Source organism: Dermacentor albipictus, chromosome 1 (genome assembly GCF_038994185.2).
Source record: "Dermacentor albipictus isolate Rhodes 1998 colony chromosome 1, USDA_Dalb.pri_finalv2, whole genome shotgun sequence".
Taxonomy (NCBI): domain Eukaryota; kingdom Metazoa; phylum Arthropoda; class Arachnida; order Ixodida; family Ixodidae; genus Dermacentor; species Dermacentor albipictus.
Window position 1 is genome coordinate 293728267 of NC_091821.1, and position 21721 is coordinate 293749987.

At 46.2% G+C, this 21721-nt stretch overlaps 1 protein-coding gene across 9 annotated transcripts in view; it reads right to left on the reverse strand.

Annotated features, from left to right (window-relative positions):
* The window catches only part of LOC135921904 (peptide transporter family 1-like), a 785940-nt gene that overhangs the window by 71024 nt on the left and 693195 nt on the right, over positions 1-21721 (reverse strand). For all 9 annotated transcript variants that reach the window (XM_070531433.1, XM_070531432.1, XM_070531435.1 and 6 more), the window contains 5 exons: positions 20533-20622; positions 14723-14767; positions 7584-7705; positions 7446-7527; positions 7276-7392 (listed from right to left, as the gene is read on the reverse strand). In XM_070531433.1, the coding sequence (XP_070387534.1) occupies positions 7276-7392; positions 7446-7527; positions 7584-7705; positions 14723-14767; positions 20533-20622 (456 nt within the window). The remainder of the gene's footprint in view (positions 1-7275; positions 7393-7445; positions 7528-7583; positions 7706-14722; positions 14768-20532; positions 20623-21721) is intronic.

Genomic DNA, 21721 nt, shown 5'->3' on the forward strand with positions numbered 1-21721 from the left:
ACGCCGACGCCGGGTTTTCTGCGACACGAGTTTCTTAACACTTTCGCGTTAAAAGAGGAGAAAGATGCCCCGAAATACTTCCCTGTGGCACCCCTGACAGCAGCTATTTCAAGTAGGAGTTGTATCTGCCTATTTCTGTATATTGAGTGCGGCCCCTAAGGTATGAACGAACTAATTCCAGCGCTACTGTGCAAACATATTCCTAAAAATGGGAAAATTTGCAGCTGGAGAAAGTCCAATACCATGGAACTAATTGTTCAGGAGGAGCAGACAAGCAGGTAAGCAGCTGCGAAAAATATTGGTTGAGATCAACATTGTTGACCTCGCTCATAGAATTCCTAACTGTCGCAGCCCTAGGTGACCTCAAAGTACAGGAAGAATTGCGGTTCAGGTCAACCTAAAGACGTGGGAGCATTGCGAAGCGAACATTTGCCCAGTTCAGCATAAAATCTCTTCTTTGCCGCAACAATTTCACTCTGTGCCGGAGCCGCAGATCCTGCCCCCAGCTTGGTATTGACGCTTTTGCATTTCGCTCCTTAAATGTCCAAGTACAGGAACTTGAATAAATCTAACGGCTGCAAGCCGTGCCATGTGCGCCTTAGCGGACGATATAAGAAGTGACCGCTGTCGAGCATGACTCATAAAAACAAAAAAAACATTACGCTGTCATAAAGTCTGTCACGACAGGATAACAATTTCCTTTCAATTTCCTTCGATATCGAAGGGGTGACAGTTGCATGGCAAGGAAAGATGAGCTTGGTTTCGAATCCCGTTGCACCCGTCGCAGAAAAGTGAGATGAAAATTTCTATATTCAATTGACTATAGTGAAACCGCAATAAACAGATAAACTTGCACAAAGAAACCACACTCTATATCTAGGCGCAGTGTTCACGACAAAAAAATCCTCGAGTGCGAAGCCAAGACGAACATGTATGCTAATTCCCTTTTCTCTGAACACTAAACCAGTGAAACAGACTGAAAAGCAAGTGCATTGTGTAATTTATGATGTATTTTATTCGATACTGTATCCCCGCTGCTGTGACGCCTAAGGGTCTTGCGGGGAATTCTTCCAATAAAGAATAAAAATGTTTTCGCGCGAAAAACATTATTTGGTATATTACATGGGTGAAAGGAGAAAGGAGAATAAGAATGGGCTGCGGTTCGTTTGGCAGGCATTCTCAGATCATGAACAGCAGGTTGCCATTATCCCTCAAGAGAAAAGTATATAATAGCTGTGTCTTACCAGTACTCACCTACGGGGCAGAAACCTGGAGGCTTACGAAAAGAGTTCTACTCAAATTGAGGACGACGCAACGAGCTATGGAAAGAAGAATGATAGGTGTAACGTTAAGGGATAAGAAAAGAGCAGATTGGGTGAGGGAACAAACGCGAGTTAATGATATCTTAGTTGAAATCAAGAAAAAGAAATGGGCATGGGCAGGACATGTAATGAGGAGGGAAGATAACCGATGGTCATTAAGGGTTACGGACTGGATCCCAATGGAAGGGAAGCGTATCAGGGGGCGGCAGAAAGTTAGGTGGGCGGATGAGATTAAGAAGTTTGCAGGGACGGCGTGGCCACAATTAGTACATGACCGGGGTTGTTGGAGAAATATGGGAGAGGCCTTTGCCCTGCAGTGGGCGTAACCAGGATGATGATGATGATGATGATGATGATGATGATGATGATGATGATGGGTGAAAGAACAGCAGGCTAAGGAGACGACGCCCGCTTTGCGACAGGCCTCTGACCACAGCGCCACTGCATACCGTCATGACGCGTAGAAGCAGTGAAGGGTGCGTACATCTGCCACTAGCTTATTCCTCACCATGATTTCTTCCGAAGTGGCTATTCCTTGTGAGCGACTGACGCGTTGTGCAGATGGCGCCTGCGTAGCTGCAGGCGTGGCGCCGCATAAGCAAAACGCCGCTTGTTTCCTGTCTCGTAGCTCCGCATACTCAATGTGGCAACAGTGCTATTGATTGGTGCCTTCGCCGCAGCCTGGACGTGTGAGCAGGTTGTGAGAACTTCTATGTCTATGTTTCATGAGTGGGCACGGCGAAAACGCAGGTCACTCATGCGTTTCGTTGTCGTCTTACAAGCGTTGGTGCTGTCGAGAGACAGCGCCCTGCCTCTGCTTCGTCGGTACCCGTGTGTGCAGCTAAAGACGCCGACGCGCTGGGCAATGAAACCTGAGGTGTCTTCGAGGATGGCCCGCCAGCAAGCTACCCTATAAAGACTGCGCCATTCCTGATGAACTTCAGTGGGCTCAGCGAAAACGCTGGTCGCAGGTCCTTCACGATGCGTTTCGTTGTCGTCTTACAGGTTAGTTGCAGTTCCTTGAGAAGTGATAACAGATTCCTGGTTGTTGTGCCGTGCCCACACACTTGCGTATGCATTGCGTACGACTGTTTTTGTATTTGCAAACTCTTAGTTTGTGGCGATGTACAGGAAAATCCTGGACCTACGGTAGAGAACATGTAGCAATGCTTGTGGAAGGTCAGAAGTCGATTAAAGCTGATATATCCAACTTGAAAGGCCGCCTGGAGACTACGGAAAAATTGATATATAGTTTTGGTGCCCATTTGACAAGACTAGAAGACGAAGTAAAAGAACTAAAGAACAAGACTTCCCTGAATGAAGGCTTAGCGGAAATAGAAAAGACGCTTCACATGCAGCTGGAAAAATTAGTTGATTTAGACGATAGAAGCCGCCGGCAAAGCCTGATGGTATTCGGCGTTCCTGATACACTTGCAGAATTGGAAGCAACCCTGCGAACTACCATTATAAAAGAACTATTTCAAGATAAAATGGACGTCACATGCTTGTCGGTCGCCCGTATTCACAGGCTTGGCCGGCCAAAGCCGAATCGTTCGATAATTCTTTATTTCCAAAATCAGAGGGAAAAGCAAGCGGTCTGGAACAACGTAAAAAAACTAAAAGGAATGCAAATTTCTATTCGAAATGGCTACTGTAGAGACACACTCAGAAGGCGTAAGCTACTTTGGGCCAGTGCCAAGACTCATAAGGAAGCCGGAAAGAAGGTATCTTTAGTACACGATAGGCTTTGGGTTGACGACTGCCCCTTACACGTGGGACGATGACTCCCATTCACGCAAAGCAGTACCAAAACCGAGAAGTGTTTGCCGAAACCTTCAAGCGGTTGCACCTAGCTAGCGACTACAGCCTTGCCAGCTACGCTTGCTTTCTCTGAATTCTCGAAGTGTTGTAAATATATTGAATAAGCTTGAAGAATTGCTGCTGCTGTATGATTCACATGCATGCGCCATAACAGAAACTTGGCTAAATGAGTTTATTCGAGAAGATGAAGTTGTTTCGCCTACCTATCAGCTGTACAGACGGGATAGAGGCTCACGTGGTGGCGTTGCTCGAAAGTGGGTCGACGTACAAGTACGTGATCAGATTGATAACCACGAAAGCCTGTTTTTGATAGTGGCGTTTTTTGATATTACGCCTGTTGTCGCTGTTTATCGCCCTCCCGATACTGATGACTGGTAGTTGAACCAACTGCACGATCACGCGTTACAATTTCAGGGAAAATGTTTAATAATAACTCGTGATTTTAATTTTCCCTTTCTTAATTGGCAAGCGTTTCATTATGGTTGCTGTACGGCCGGAGACACCATATTGGACATTATGCTTTCCCTTAACCTCGAAGAAGTCATGAAAGTAAGCACGAGAGGAAATGCACTCATAGATCTTTTGTTTATCAGTGACATTTTCGGTACAGGTACTCTGTTAGTGGAGGAGGGTATTTCAGATCACAAATTAATTTTCTACTTATGGATTAAAGACTCTGATAGGCAAAAAATGCTCCTGTGTTAACAGTTATCAAGGAATTTGCTCGGGCGGATGATGTGGCCATATCAGACTATTTGGATACTCATGTATGCAGTCCTATAAGTAATATACAGGCAGCATGCAACAATTTCGTAATGTTATCCGCCACTGTATGGAAAATTTTGGGCCACTAAAAACGTTCCGTCAGCGTAGATTAAACCCATGGATCACCATAGAAATAATTCAGAGTAAAAGAAAAACAAACCGACGGAGGAAGAAACGTAAAATAGAATCCGAGCAGTTCAGACACCTTAAAGACGATTTGTTATGGAAAGTTAGGCAAGCTAGGAATATTTTTTTCAACAATAGCCTTGCGGAGTTCATTAAAAACGATCCTTCTAAGTTCTGGCGCTACTTAGGGAACACAAAAGTCGAAGTGTCCAAATTTAATATTGATGGTGTCATTCAGACAGATCCTTCTAGCATAGCGGATACCTTTAACGAGCACTTTCAAAGTGTATTTTCTGAGTATGAAGAATATGAGCCACGAACCAGTGCATCGGACCTCCCGCAGACATTCGGGTAACGCGTGAAAGGGTTTTGGCGCTGATTTTAAATGTTGATACGCGTAAAGCTACTGAGCCGGGCGGCCTCCCGAACCTATTTTTGAGGAGATATGCCGAACAGATTTCTTGGTACCTAACAGAGCTCGTTAACTTTTCACTGGAAATGGGCGAAATACCTGATGATTGGCGTCTGGGGCGTGTAGTACCCATACAGAAAAAGGGCAGCCGTCTTCTACCTTCTAACTGCCGCCTTGTTTCAATGACCCCTCAATGCTGTAAGATGTAAGAGCATGTGATTGCTAAGCGCATACAAGACTTCCTCTCCGAACATAAAGTGTTATCGGTTCATCAGCACGGATTTATAAAACCGGAAAAGTGTTCTTAACATAAGTAAGATCTTGATGAGGGCTAGTTGGTTCATACTTAGAACTGAGGTGAAACAGCGCGAGAAAGACGAGGACACAAGGAAACAAATACCACAGACAAGCGCTGACTGCCAACTGGAAGTTTATTTGAAAATCACCGGACATATATAGCTTTATCAGCATAGGCATGCGCACATCATTCACAAAAACATCTGCAAATCATCATTTTAATCTTTCTTCCAAAAATGTTATTTCTTTTCCCGACAAGGCAAGAGAGGGAGTGCTCACACATTTATCGCCTTCCTTTCTTATATGAAAGGCCTCTATTATCTCCCTTTCCTTCTTGCGCTTTCCTTTCCCTATGAATTTAGTCTTTTCAAATATGGGGGTGCATTGACACTTGTTACAGTGTCCAGCTAAATGACTCCCATAGCCATTCTTTAGGTTAGTGCTGTGCTGACGAGCTCTTTCATTGAAGCACTGTCCCGTTTGACCTATATAAGATTTCCCACAGCTTAGCGGTATTTGATAGATGACATTGCGCCTGCACTCAGTGAAACGTGTTTTATGATTAGTGGTGCACAAGTGCCTTTCGCGCTCGTTCATGCGAAAAGGATCTGTATAGGATCAGCCATCGCCCCCATTTTATGTGACATTTTTTTATCCTCGGTTGACAATGTAATTTTTGCTAAGTTGTTTGACATGCCTGTAACGAGAGTGCTTAGATATGTTGACGACTACTTAATTAGTCGTCAACATTAGAGTACGCGTTAGAGTACGCATTAGAGTACGCGTCTGCGCTGTGGGACCCATATTTTAAGAAAGTTATATTAAAACTTGAGGACGGATTCACCGTCGTCACTGATGAATAGTAATAAGATTACAACTTTGGATATACGCAGAAAAATAAACCGACTTTTGGTACTTTACAATTTTATGCCCGGAAAAATTACCCTATTTGAACCAAGTTATGCTCAACCAGCTACTACTAGGAAAACAAGGCACCCAATGGAACATTCACTGAGGCCTATTTTTGCGAAAACTAATTTCTACAAATAGTTCTTTTTCTCCTAGAACCGTGAATGAATGGAATGAGTTTCCGCCAAGTGTTATCAAGGCCTAAGACCTTTCTGCAGAACAGGCACGTTTCTTTTGTGAGCTATAGATACTTGCACTTGTATAAATGTACGTACTTTCTGCTGGTTTAGTTCCGTTCTGTCTGTATTGGTTCTCTCCGTTTTGCTGAAAATTGCTTCTCGAGTGTATTAGCATGGTTACTTTTGCCCCTTTTGCTGTTTTCAAGTTTATTGCTGCTATTTATTGTTTGTCATTCTGAAAATGCCCCTCATGCTAGGGCCAAAAGATTGGCCTGCAGTATGGTTAATTGAAAAATAAATAAGATGACAAACAATGCTTTTTGCCATATCAACGTCCACAGTGCTTGACTGCTGCCACCGAACGCACAGGCAGTGCAGGCTCTGCCCACTTGCAGTTCTGTCCATAATGCGAAGCAGTCCGAGCAAGAACAGTGCATGCAAGTACAATATCTTGTCTAGGCTATTTTGGTGTACAAGTGAAGACATCTTTTCTATTGTGTCGCTAATTATTTCATGCTGCAGGATGCGGCGCCATCTTAGCGAGCTTCAAGATTATTCTTCTTTGCTGGAACAGAGGGGCTGAGAATCTTCAGCCCCGAGTACTTTAGGGGCACTAAGACTTTAACAATTCCTCGCGTATTATTTTTCATATCTTTCCGTGCACCAGCAAACACAAGAATGAACGGCTTACAAAATGTTTTAATTGTAACAGTCTCTGACTGTGACGTCGCCATGATGAATAATTCCTTATATCTGCAGCTATTGATTCAAGACAGCTAAACAAATTATATCACTCAGCCTTTTTCATCAAAGCTGGCGACCCAATTGTTTTGGTGGAGATGCAGATGCCACGTGAACCGTTATTGAAGAGTAAGAGATCTACGGCGTCCACTTAAGTGCGATCTTTGCTATCTGACACAAGAGACTTTGGTAGAAGCGGATGACAGAAAACAATGCCACACCAATTCAAGCACGTTTGTTTTGTGTTTTAGCACTGCACACAGTCATCTTGCTTCCGTACCACGTCACCGGCCCTCCTCGCACAACCACATCCATACAAGTGCTAGCTTTGGAAAACGGGCTTAGGTAGCTCGGCTCACTCAGAAGCGTGACCAATCAGCTGCCTGTTCTTCGTAATGAAGCAAAAGTGGTCGACGCAATACCGGTATAAACATAGTTGGCTGTCACCTCCATAGCACGCAGACCTATTATAGATACCGCACGCTATTCAACGGCTTCTTTCTTAGAACTGTTCCAAACAGCAAGTGCTACATACGACGTCGCAGTGTACCCATATGAGCCTGCTTAAGAGATAACACATTGCACGGCGCTGCCGTCCCTTGAACTTTGGTGAAAACCCATGAGACTGCGATTTCATTCTGTTTTGAGACAGGCTAATGAATGAACCATGCCCCGCTGTGTCACTCGCTGTGACAGTGCTCACCATTCCGGGCTCAAGTCGCAGTTGAAGCTGGGGACCGCTCACTTGCACCGGGCAGGGCAGGGCGTTGACGAACGCGACCCTCGTGAAGCCGGCCGGTGAGGGGGCCTCCGCACCACTCTGCGCGCGCAGCGGTGAGCGCCAAAAGGACGCCTACGACAGGCTCTACTCACCTCGAGCGCCATGTCGAGGCAACCGGCAACGGCGAACGCCGCAGCGGCCGCCACACCACCTACAGTGATCTTCTGCAGGGGCCTGCACAAGGGATTGGCTCACGCAGCCATATACACGTGCATGTGTGAAATACGAACCTGTTGAGTAGGTTGCAGCGGTTCAACATGGGGTATACACCGTAGCTGAAAACAGGCACCAGCACAAGTATGAGCAGCGGGTTCACCAGCTGCATTTGGTCCGGGAGCACCTGGTAACCAAGCTGCGTACACACACGAAGCAGTGTCGCCACCATAAGGCGTGTTTTTCTGGGCCGCCAGGAAGGCGATCGTCAACTAATGCGCACAGGAAAACTGCACGAAGCATTGCACAGCAGGAAGAGGCCGACTGGCACATCCAGCGCGCTGAGTCAATAGAGCGCCGCTCATAGGCATTAAGTGATGAGGGGGCATTTCAATAAAAAAAAAATCGCAGTCATAACACAGGCAACATAGCACCATACAACAGGTTCGTGTTTGTACTATCACTAAGCCTGGCTGGAGAACGGTTTGATTACTTAAAGGAAAAATACACAGATGGACCGGCGCTAACATTTTAAAATGCACAGTTATATACACGGTAACCAAATGTCTAGTACTAGCATGTCTGAATTTGCCAAGAAAAGGTGCCGCAGTGTCTTGGCTAATACGACTATAGCGATAGAAATAGAGCTACTGTGAAGGGTTACGGTCTACCGCAGAATTATAATTGCGGTAAAAACGAGACCATCTGTATGTTTATAGCAATACAACAGACGATAAAAAATAATTTGTAATTCACAAGTTGTCAGGCATTATCAAAAGGAAATATGGTTTGATTGACTATTACCCAGTAGAAAAAATGACGGTACATTCTGGCGGTTCCGACTGGGTCAAGTCGGCAACGGGGACTCTAAAGTCGATGCTGTCCCTCCAAATTCGGGACGCTTGACAACCATAGCTAAAGTTGACTCTGCCACTCAATGTTTCGCGCACTGCGCAAGAATTGTCAAAATAGCCAAATTTTTACAATACCGTTCTCTTAAGAGACCCTGATTGGCTTGTTAACTATCCGTTGTTCTATACAGTTTACTGTCCCTAGACACTACTCCTGCATTTTGATTTTTCCCTTAAACGCGCTTAAGCCGAATACTTCTATGGGATTTCAATGCGACAGCTAATCCCCTGCTTCTCTTGCTTCCCTTGGAGTTAACCACATGGAACCTGTTCCGCCCAGCGAGTGTTCTTGACATTTGGCAATATTATTGCGAGACCAATTATCTGAACACGCCAAGCAACTATTCACCTATGCCGTGAGGTTCCGGATGCATAATAACTATGCATAAAAATGTTGTCCGACGGCTCGATTCGAACAAAGGAACTCTAGCACATAAGCCCAAAACTCTAACCGTTAGGCCACGGTATAACAAAGCAATCTTAAGAATTTCCTGCATGCGTTTTTGTGGCTGCCAGGGCGCTTTTTTCCTTTTAAACAGTAGGAGTTGCGCTACGTGCTGCATCGCACCAATATGTCACGTATAGTTTCAACAACAATCCAGGAGTCGTTGTCGTTGTTGTCGTGGCCACTGAGGGAGTGGCCAACAAATTAGCGGATTATTCAAAGTTATAAGTACAGACTGCTATAGACTAAGTGATGTTGAAAGGTGGACTTAAATCTTACAGTGGAAGTAATAGTGTCAGGACAAATCGATAATCATTAACTGAAAAGCACAAAAAAGAACAAACATATGCAAACTCAACAGTCTATTCGGTTGGAGTCCATACTGAAATATGCGAGTGCGGGGCAAACAATGCTTGTGACTGCATCACAGGGTATCCCAAGCAAATGAGGGAAACCTTACAATCGCTGTCAGTGCTTCGCCCTTCGAACCAATGTGCCCCTTTCTTCAAAGCAGCTGAGCCTTAGGAAGCTCGACGACGTCTTTCTGTACAGCAAGAGCCGTAGCTTCGCGTACGCATCTAAGGCTAATTCTCTAACCTACCCTTCATGAACCTGTAGTCCTAATTACATTCTGAAATTGAAAAAAATTCGCCCACGATTACGATACTGCTTAATTTGAAATTGGAACGCAGCTATATACGTATTTTGCTTTGGAGATATATTGGCTGGCGCGGGCTATCTGTCTCGTTCTGCACGTTGCAAATAGAGCCACGCGGGCGGGAATCGCCGCCGCCGACGAAGGCGCGCTACTCTGGCGCCATCTCGTGGCCATCGTCGCCGCACTGCGCTTCTCTTCGCCACATCGTCCTCCTCCGCTTTCCACCTCATGGTTCCGCTGCACCCTCCTGTACGCTTTCTTTCTCGCGTTTTTCATCTCCCGCTGCTTTCCACGTTCGCTGTCATTTTTCGCTGTGCTCGTTCGCTCGGTTACGCCGCCAGCGACGCTGCCGTAAGAACCGGCGCCTAAGGGCTGCGTTCTAAAAACGTCACAGGGCAGTTACAAGTGCGTAACACGAACGTTAAAGTGTAACTGTCGTGTGGGCTAGGTGTTTTCGCTCCCAATCTCCAACTCGCCGAACCGCTTTGGGGCCTGAAGGTCCATCTTCTCCGTGATAGTTCAGTGTAAAATATGTTTTACATCGATCACGTTTAAACTACGACATTCCCGTAGAATACTCGAGTGCTCATCGGCCGTCCCAGCATACACTACTGTAGCCGAAGGCGGTAAGACGACCTGGGCATGACCACATTGGGATGACGACGAGTAAAGGATGCCGGCGTTATGAGGAGTATCAACTGACGAAGCTGGAATAACGAAGATGGAACGACCACGACAGCATCACGACGAAGGCATGGAAACAATGACTGCATTATGACGACGGTATGAAACGAATGCATAACGACGACTGATGACATCGACCCAACGACAACATGGTCATGACAACGGCATCATAGAATATCCCTCACCAGTACAGAAATTAGCCTCCGCCGTGCAGTATAAGGCCACTATCGCCTTAATGTATCCACAATTAACCCATGGCCTTCAGTTCCCAGCAGCTGCGGAGCACCTGACCAAGGCGGTGGTCAGACCTGTAACGCAGCAGAAGGTGTTAAGAATCTCTGGACCCGGACAGGCCACCAATGGAAACTGACCCTGCCAACCTTTAACGCCCGACCTCTGTCGAGTGAGGCTAGCTTAGCAGGACTCTGATGAACTATAAGTTTGGGATATTATTGGCCTTGGTAAGGATAGAAAAACGGGGGAGGCTTATACTGTGTTGACTAAGGGACACGTCCTCTGCTACAGAGGACTTCGAGATAAGAGACAATACCGGGTACGAGTCCTAATCCACAAGGACATAGAGGGCAACATTCACGAATTCTAAAGCATTAATGAGAGGGTCGTAGTAGTCGTAATAAATCTGAATAGGCGGTATAGAATAAAGATAGTACAAGCCTACGAAGATGTTGAATTAGCAACGAGAAAGTGCGAACTCAGTATACTGTACTGATGGGCGACTTCGATGCAAAAGGTGGGAAAAAGGACGCTGGTGAACAAGCAATTGGCAACAACAGCATCCTTCTAGAAACAGTAGAGGAGAGATGTTGCTAGAATTTGCGCAAAGGAATAAGCTCCGAATAATGAATACATTATTCAGGAAGCGTAGCAACCGGAAATGGACCTGGAACAGCCCTAATGTAGAAACAAGAAATGAACTATATTTCATACGTTCTGCCTATCCCAGCGTGGTGCAGGATGTGGAAGAGTTAGGTAGGGTAAATTTCAGTGACTATAGGTTAATGAGGTCTAGGATTTCCCTCAATATGAAGAGAGAAAGAGTAAAATTAGTCAAGAAGATACAGGCCAACCTACACGCAGCAAGGGTGATAGCAGACAAAGTGAGGCTGGTGCTTGCGAATAAATATGCAGCTTTAGAACAGAGAGATGAAGATGACCTAGAGGATTTGAATGAAACCCTAACTAGGCTAACTAGAGAAGCAGAATTTGAAGCTGGAGGTAAGCCACCAAAGTAACCAGTAGGTAAGGTGTCCCAAGTAACAAAGAACTTAATAAACAAACGATAAAGCATGAAAGTGTCCAACTCAGGAGATCTGAGATAATGCGCTGGACTGTCATAACTGATTAACAAGGAGAAAAGTAAGGAATATCCAAAATTACAACGTAAGAAAGACTGAGGATGCAGAAAAAAAACGGACGCAGCATGAAATCAGTGAGAAGAAAACATGGCATAGGACAATCCAAGACGTTTGCATTGAAAGAAAAGCAGGGTAATTTTAGCAATTGAGAAGACATAGCAAAAACAGCGGAAGAATTCTATACCGACCTGTACAGTACACAGATGAGCCAGGCTACCTTCATTCAAGGTAGTAATCAACAGGATACAGAGGCTCCTTCTATAACTAACGATGAAGTTAGAAGGGCCTTGCAATCCATGACCCGGGAACAAGCGGCAGGAGAAGATGGAATAACAATCGATTTAATCAAAGATGGAGGACATACAAGGCTTGAAAAGCTTGCGGCCCTGCAAACGCAATGTTTCACGACTTGAAGTGTTCCAGAGAACTGGAAGAATGCCAAAATTATACTCGTGTACAAAAACGATGATGTTAAAGAATTGAAAAACTACGGGCTTATTAGCTTACTCCCAGTAGTCGTCCACTATCTAGCCTAGTCACCATCAAGGCTGTCAATATAGGCTCTGGAATCGCGTTTCTAACCCGCAAAGGCGAAATTTTGCTTTGTCATTTTGTTGGCGATAAATAGAAGTGGAATAATTGGAGCGAAGGACGCCCTCCCTCCGGTGCTGCGCGAAAGCTGAGAGTAAACATGCGGATAGGTGTGGATCCCGCGAGCGCGCGCCCACCGTGTGAATGCCCTGTGGCGGCCAGTGTCAAATGACCCCGTGACTGTTTGGCCCACGGATGATTTTGCCTTCGCGCGTGAATCCAGCTTTAGGCGACCCGCTTGTCCCATTGTAGCTCTGGTTTCTTGGGCTTTCGCCGTATTTTTGCGTTCCTTCTGCACTTTCACACGGAACCGCTGCGCTATTGCACCACGACAAAGTGATAAATGTATAGTTTTACAGTGTGCGCTGCTATTCAAGCAATTTGGGCTTACGGCACAGCACCGAGCGTTGTGACACAGTTAGCGAAAAACAGCTCGGCCGTTGTGGCGCAGTTAGTTGGGCGTGTACTGTATCTTTCTGGGGCATGCTTACGACGCTGTCTTTGACCATCGGCATTGTTGCAACTTACTTGGGTACTTTTCGGGCTGCGTTTGGGGCACGTTGGCCGCACCCAGCATTATGACGCAATTAACGAAAAGCAGCTCGGCCGCTGTGACGCAGTTAGTTTCGCGTTGAGTGGAACTTACGGGGTCAAGTTTGCGATTCTTTTTATGCCACTACCCTTACTCCGACAACATGTACGTTCTTTCGATACTCACGCCTTGTCGAAAACGCTACGAGCGATTTCCGAGAGTGATAGAACGACAGTATGCTGCTTGCGTCCGCAGAATGCGCGAAAGGTAACGCTGAGGAGCTCAAAAACCCGGAACTTGTAACTGGAAAATTCCGTCTTCTGAACGAGTGCAAACAGGCTTTTGTCTTGAGTGCGAGTAGAAGACATTCTGGTTGCAAGCCTGTGTTGTGGCCACCTCTCTACCTGGCCTACCATCATGTCGGCTGAGGGCATGTTGTGTCAAAAACGTGCTGCCACCTGTGAATTTGTGTTCTTAAAGTGTACAATAGGGCCCACTAATGGGGAACGTAATATTTCTGTGGAGACCCGCAAGGTGGAGAGAAGTAATTCAGAACGGGAAAGTCAGACATCCACCCGTTCGCAGCATTTGCTGGAACGGGTGGATATCTGAAAACCAATACGAGGAACACGTATGGGTTTCCTTTGTAGCAATTGCTACGAACGGGCGGATGTGATTTTCCCATTATTAATTACTTGTCTCCACCTTACGGGTTCCCACAGAACTAGCTATTACGTCAATCTCTCGCCCTTGCTTCGAAATGTTGACAAATTGGACTTCGGCCTACCATCTGCTAGCCGCCTGGTTAGCTCAGATGGTAGAGCGGCTGCCCAGGAAAGGTGGTGGTGCCGGGTTCGAGTCCCGACCAGGACGAATTTTTCTTCAATTGCGAGGCTTTTCTTTCGAGGAACCTGTATGGGTTTCCTTTATAGCAATTGCTACGAACGGGTGGATGTCTGATTTGCACTTTATTCGTAATGGGGGAATGCTTGGAAATCACATGTTGTCCTCATATTTTATGTGTGGTATTGTTTGGGATGAGTTGAGTACTTTATAAGGCAGGTTTGTAGAAGCCAACTGCTTTTGTTTGTAATATCGCTTATTGACCTTTTTTTCTACACATATGTCTCAACAGAACTATTTGTAGGCGTGGTTTGTGCTTGCTGCAGAAAACTGCCTCTACACGCAGTTTTTCTGTGAGGTCTAAATACCAAAATGACGCATGATTGTAATTTACTACTTCAGCTGATGCGGTCGGTGGAGCTTCGTACAGGAACTACCGTTGCTTACCTTATGCCAAAACATTGGATGAACGCAGAAAAATCTCGGCAAGAGCGTTTATGTAGCGCTAAATAAACATTTCCTCATTTCACAAGGCGTATTGCGTCTGCTTTATGACACTGCACGTTGCACAGATGACAGATTCGGTGGAGGCTTTACTAATGTTAAAACAGTCGAACACGTACATACAAACATACAAATGCCGCGCCGATCAGCGCAGCCGGCATTACGCGTACCAACTAGCGTTCAAAACGCACGCGCCTGAACCGACACCAGAAGTGTGGTTCAGGTTTTAATGCTAGCCGCCTCATGCACTAGACCGAATTTGGCTGCTGGGCTCTGTGGTAGTGCCCGCTCTTGATGAATGTCGTTCTCTATGGACAGGGTTTTAGCGCTAATAATAATGCCAAGCTGTCAGAGTGCGACCAAATGAGCGCTTGAAAGCAGAAGCGCAGGCTTTGTTCTCGGTACAGGCATTGCTTTCGGGCTTGCCACAGAGGCTGAGAGTAAAACGGTCATGTAATTATATGCAGCTTAAATCATCCAGCTTCTCCAACACGTGGGACGTTGAAACGAGAAGTGGGCTTTGGTCGTGTTCACCTGCAAAGCGCGCATACTGCAAGAAGCGGCAGGCGCAAGATCGCGTGGACGAGCAAGGCAGTTTTTTTCACTGCGTGCATACTACGCTCTGATATCAAACGATTGACACCAAACAAAATATGGCAGAAAAATACTCACAATTTCACCATCCATCTTATTTGCCTGCAGAGTCCACTGTGAGCCCTGCCAAGTGATGAGTCCAGATTACATATTTATCACACAGCGATCAGTCTGGAACTTGGGCAAGCAGCAGACACCGAACCAGATCTTTTGTTGCTTTTTTTTAACAATCGCAAAACGAGCATAAATTGTGGTTAAAACATACCGTCATTAGAATGCGTCACCAATTGTGTACCGTCAGTCTCAGAATGTGCGCCTGCTCTCTCATGCGCAAACTTATTCAACTAAGGATGACAGAATAAGTAATGTGAACACTTCTTGAAATACGCCTTCCATTTGCAGGACGACGGCAAAGGTTCTCTCTTTCTTTTTCCACGCCGTTCAAACGAGCCCTTTCTCAGCAGCGCTTCTTCCTTTCTGTCTGTCTACTCGGCTACATCCATATTTTTGTATGGATATAGTACGCAGGATTGACCCTTCAAACTTTTTTCAGAGTATACATAAGTTGGTAATCTAAATATTAGCGCATATGTGTTTCCTGATTCAATTATGGTGTCATATAGCGTATTTTTATGTATATTTATATTCTTTGTTTCAATGCACAAGCATTTTTTGGCGAGTACCTTAGCCCCGTTACTCGAAATATGTAATGCCTAGTATCAGCAAAAAATGGGTTATTTGCTCAGTTAAGACATTTAATCGTTATAGTAGTGTAAATGTATATGATTGGTAGTTTCATAACCGGTAAGGAACAATTAAAAAAAGAAATACTAAAAATAGAATACCCATAGGGATACATATCGTTCCTTAGAAAATGCATGGGGGAGCTTTAGTGCTGGTGGGCCAACTTAAATTTGGGGATGGGCCAACTTCAAATCCTTAATTGGGCCGAATTGAAATTTGGAGTTGGACCAACTAAAATTTGGGGGTGCGCCAAACTAAATTTGGCAGTGTCCAGCTCAAATTTGAGGGTATGCTTACACATACTTAGACAACACCCCTGGAGTTCCTGCGATCATTTTAAATAATCGCCTTAGCGCTATGCCATCATTTTCGCAGTCAAAGCCGGTCATATGGCTGTTCCGAGTAAGATTGAAAAGCTAGAAGAGCAGGTTACACAACTCGCAAAACTAAGCATTTCACGAAAAAAAAAAACAGGACGCCACTGAATGTGGAATTAAATTACTGAACGTAAATATGGCTGCGCTGGACAGGTGACCCGGAAGCTCGGGAGGTGCTGCAGCTGCTGTCGATCGCGGCGCGAATAAGCCACAATTGGCCGCCATTGCTTCACGCTGTGACCACATTGAGAATGCTGACACCTACTCTTCTTTAACAGCGGAGGACAAAAAGAAAGAACTGGTCAATTTCAGAGGAGAAAATTGTCCAATTCTGTTCTGAAAAGCATGACATAAACTTAACAGGCAAGCATTTCGAAAGAGCACCCAGATTAGGCAAACACGCTGATAGCAAACATAGGCTCATCATTGCCAAATTGACTTTCTATAAGGACAAAGAGGGTATCGTATCAGCAGCAGGAAAACTTCAAGGGCCCCAGTTTTCTATACGAAAAGACTTCTCTCCAGCCACATGAGAGGCTAGAAGAAACGTCGTTGAATTTGCTAAGGCGAGAAAAACGTTTTTCAGCTCAGCGTCGATAAAAAACGCATAGATGACGCAGCCTACGTGTACGACCGCGTCACAATCACGGTAGTGCAACTGAGCAAGTAGCTAAGGCATAGCACGTGCATCTGTGAATTCAAGCAGGCGCCAGAACCTCGAATTACGCAGTCACTGTCCATGTCATTTCATAATATTCGAAGCCTATGCGCAAACTCCGTCAGGTCTGCTCCTTACTTGACGATACAGGTTCTGATGTTATCATCTTAACTGAGGCTTCGTTCTGACATCTCAGCATGTCATTAGTGAGTGGAGAGAGACAAAACACTACGGAGCAGCAGCAGCCCCAAACACCATCGAGTGGCTGACAAGGGATGCTGGTAACACGAGCGGCCGCACGAGGAAGACAGAGGATCAGCCAGTCAGTCGTGAGCACGAGGAAGGCGCAGAGACGAGGGGACAGACTGAAACGCTCGGGAAGAAAGGAGACGGGGGTTCGAAGATTGCCAATGTCGAGGTCGCCGCGGTCCAGACCCGAGACCCTCAACAGAACAAGGACGATCCCGGCTGTCCCTGAAGAGATCCACCGAGCGTAGTGCTCGGCTATTTCTGCCGCAGCTGCTGCTGTCGGCGTCCCTGCTCCTGGTGCTAATCCCGATCTCCTGGCGCTGATCTTGAGCCACCGTGCGGAGAACAGAGGTCACCTGGGGGTGACCAGAGACCTGGAGCGACGCTGGTGAGAGGCGCCACGGCGGAACCGCGAGCCAAAGAACCAATACGTGCGCCGCTCAGCTGTAGCGGTCGCACTTGGATGACTTTCGACTTCGACAGCCTTGTACTCTGACACCCAGAGTTGGCTCTACCATGCTCCCGCGTCCCTCATGTGCCACTGCCCGCCACATCACTGCCGCCGTCAAAGCAAGTACCAGTTCATCATCTCAACGCACTGCCCGAGTACATAAGCCTTTCTATGATTGAGTTTTCTCTATATGTTCTAGACCGAGAGTCGTTTGAACTTCTCCCGTGGACTAGCGTGGCTAGCTTTACTCTTGTTTTTTCATGTACTTTCTGTGTGTTTTTTAGTGTTCTCTTGCTTTTCTTTTGATTGCAATGACTATTAAGGTTGTTTTTTGGGAAGAAATGGCTTCGTTTTTCCTGAACTGAGGCTCGGCCTCAGTTTAACAACTCACACACGAGGAACCTGCCATCACATAGACAATAAAGAAGAATCGACATTTGGGAGAGTCGGTACTGGTTGAACTTCTTGAACGGGCAGCGGCAGACGACCAAGACAAAAGGCAGGTAACACACAGGACAGCGCTGTCCTCTGTATTTAATGCCTTTTGTTTTCATCGTCTTGCGCTGCCCCTTCACGATGTTCAATCAGACAATGAAATTAGTCCGACACATAACATCTATAACATATACCGATTTGATCGTTCTAACAAGAGAGTCTGAGGCGTACACTCTAAGAACAGTTTACACCCTTTGGCGTGCCCCTTCTGCCACACAACGATAATCGTCATCTGCCTTGATGCGTTTCCTTTCTTTAACGCTGCGAGCCCGGAACTTTCCAGCAACGAACGGGACGCGCGTTATCAGAAGGGGCACTCCAAAGGGTGTAAACTGTTCTATGCTGATAACGCGCGTGCCGTTCGTTACTGGAAAGTTCTGGGCTCGCAGTGTTAAAGAAAGGAAACGCATCAAGGCAGATGACGATTATCGTTGTGTGGCAGAAGGGGCACGCGAAAGGGTGTAAACTGTTCTTAGAGTGTACTTATAGGCAATATAAAAGACAATAACCTCTTAGTTAATTGAGTTTTACACTAATCTTGAGATTTTATGGGCTGTGTGCTTGAATCCACTAATTTAAGATATCTAGGTGACTGGGCTACATCTTAATCCATATTGAGCGTTAAGAAGACAAAGTCAACATGGATCTAACGAGATTTTACGAGCGCTGATACAGAAATGTAAAATATCTAAGTCACTCGGCTGCATGATAATCCATAGTGAACGTGACTAGCCCACAGGCAACGCGGAGCTACCAACGAGATTGGACGAGCGCTAATACAGAAATCTAGCATATCTGTGTCACTGGGCTAGGTGGTAATCCATACTGAACGCGAAGAACGCAAAGGCAACACTGAGACAACAACCAGATTCCACGAGCACTGATCCAGAAATGTAAGATTTCTAGGTGACTGCGCTAGATGGTAATGCATACTGAATCTGAAGAACCCAAAGGCAACACGGAGACAACAATGAGATTGGACGCGAGCTATTACAGAAATTTAACATATCTGGGTCACTGGGCTAGGTGGTAATCCATAATGCACGTGACGAACACAATGGCAACTTGGAGACAACGAGATTCTACGAGCGCTGATACAGAAATGGAACATATCTAGGTGACACGGCTGCGTTGTAATACATACTGAACGCGACGAACGCAAACACAAAATGGAGACAACAACGAGATTCGACGAGCGCTGATCCATAAATCTAACATATCTAAGTGACTGGCTGCATGGTTATCCATACTGAACGTGAAGAATGCAAAGGCAACATGGAGGCAACAACCAGATTCGACAAGCACAAATCCAGAAATGTAACATTTCTAGGTGACTGGGCTAGATGGTAATGCATACTGAATGTGAAGAACCCAAGGCAACACGGAGACAACAATGAGATTGGACAAGCGCTAATAGAGAAATTTGCTTTACAGAAAATCTGCACTACGCCTCGTACGGGAAATTAAAATAAGTTTCGCGGGAAAAGCCCGCTCTTGCTGTCCACATGGTAGCAGACGACTGAGCGACCGCGTGTGCGTAAGCTAACTTCCCTCTTTAATTGAGAGTTCGGCGGGAACTCGTCTAGTCGTGATGAGACAAGACAAAAAAGACGCACACCGACCAAGTAAAACTTATTAAAAGACAAGACGTTTGTGAACAAGGCTTCCGTATGGAAGCCGAGACGTCTTGTCCTTTAATAAGTTTTCTTGGTCGGTGTACGTCTTTCCTTGTCCCAACTTCCCCCTCCACGAAATGCAACCGCTCCTAGCCCACTACGAGATATAGTCGCTTCACAAAATAATTACTGACGATACTTTTCGGACAAACCCTGCAAGCTTTGCCCTTTGGGCGAAATTGCTACTTTTTGGTAGAGGTTTGGTTCTGGATCAGGTTTGCGTTCAGTTCTAGCCAAAATTCCGCTTCAGGTACGGTTTTCTGGCTCGGGCTCGTTCCAGACCCAAGTGGCAACCGTACTCACATCCAACAAATTTACCTATGTTGTACGGAAATAATTCGACAGCAGTGTGTACACTATAGCGATCAAAAACTACACACTGCAACCTAACAGATTGTCCACTGTACACACAGTGCACGGAGTCACCGCTCTTGTGTATGTTTAAGCCCTCAGGCGCCCCATTCCTGCCCTGTAGATCAAACAACGAAAACAAGAGTACCATTATTTCAACAAGTTTCTTTTCGTCCGCCTGCCGATTGCAAAACTCTTAGTGACCATGACTGTGGCACCCCCCGTGTGGAACTCAAACGACCTATACAGCGCGGACCTTCGTTTCGGGCAACCACACCGATCTCTCTGCGCAGTCTTCTCGATCGCGGAGGTGTGCTCAAGCTTGATTGCGTACCGATCTTCACGGCACCAAATGAACGCGTTGCCGAGGCTTATAAGAACCGCCGACGTTGTGATACGTCCGCAATACATTGCCTTCTTGCCATTGCGCTGTAATTAATTTATGCTTTGTCACACAGATAACGGCACGAGCCCAACGGTGCATTTGTTCTGCGACTAGGTTGCCTTAGCACACGTAGCAGTGGGCCGCTCAGAGTAACGCCTTTGTGAAAAACACACCGACGCAGAATTAATGCGCGATTTCTTGAGCACACTTGGTCCACGACCACTCTGCTGAGCAGCACTATGAGGGAAGTAGTGCGAAAATCAGGAAAGGCGACAGAAGGCTAAACGTGCCAAACTAACATATTTATTGAGACTGCCCGGACACAAAGAGTGCGCACATTACTTTGTGTACACTTACAACATTTAAGGATGACGGATCGAATATTCATATTCATTCTCCTACAGTGCTCCATGCCACCTAAGGACGTTGGGATCTCTCTGGCTTGGTGTGACAGGGACCTACGTAACTACTATGCCTATCATTGATACTGTGGAGGCCTCACCTGTTGGTCGAAGAGCGCCCAGAAGACCGGCAAAGGCGCATATAGGACAAGCACGTGCAGCACGTCTTTGATGTCGGCGATAAGCGATTTCTGCGAAAAAAAAAGACAATGTGCGCATGAGTAAACCTTTAATGGGACACTCGAGTAATTGGAAAGATGACAATCAGGGCAATTAACTGAGCCCACTCAGGAATCACGTTGCCCCCAAGAGTTTCCTCTGTGCATCGCGTTCGCAAACGGTGACAGTTGATAATCATAAAAAAAACTTCTTAAACATAAAATAAAGACAAGTTTTAAAAACAGGCAGAGAATTCGTGCTTATAAAACCTCTCTTCGTCTTCCTTTCGCTCTAAGCATTCTTTTCTGTGGATGTGAACCCACCAGCAAAGATTAGAGCAGTGAAACACGCGCATGAACAGCGATATCTACGAAAGAAAAGTTACAATGACGTTTCACTTCGTGAACGCGGGTGACGCGCAAGCGTATGTGTGCTACAGCGCACACGACGCTATCGGCCCTCGGTGCGCCTTGAGGCCTACCGTGTCTGCATCGCAGATCGCATTCAAGACAGGGCTCGCGCGGCCGCACCGTACGCAGCAGCTGCTGATGTAGAACGTCCGGTTGCAAACGTTCGCTTCCTATCTAAATAAGCTAGCATGGCGTCAACGCGCATAGGCAAACATGAACACTTTACACTCGGTGAGCGCGAACACTAGCTGTCAAGACACCGGCGCGAGGAATCGCGGCAGCAGCAGCGAGCGAAGTGACCTTTGTACTCTTTATCGCTTCAACGCAAACTGCGCCGTGAGAATACAGCGCACGCAAATCTAGGGGTCGTTGGCCCACCGAGACTATGACACCAAAGAAGATCGCTTTCAAGATAAAGCCCGCATGACCGCGTGCAGCCAAAATACAGCGCTCTCTCCCGCCCCTCTCCCAATTCCATGGTGCCATAGCACGACGGAATACGGCGCACTTCCGCCGCCTGCGCAAGCGATATTTTTTTTAATTATGGGGTTTTACATGCCAAAGCCACGATATCATTATGTGGAACGCCGTAGTGGAGGACTCCGGAAATGTGGATCACCCGGGGTTCTTTAACGTCCATCCAAATCTAAGTAGACGGGAGTTTTCGCATTTCGCCCCATCTAAATGCGGGCGCCGTGACCGGGAGCGCTAGACTGAGCTG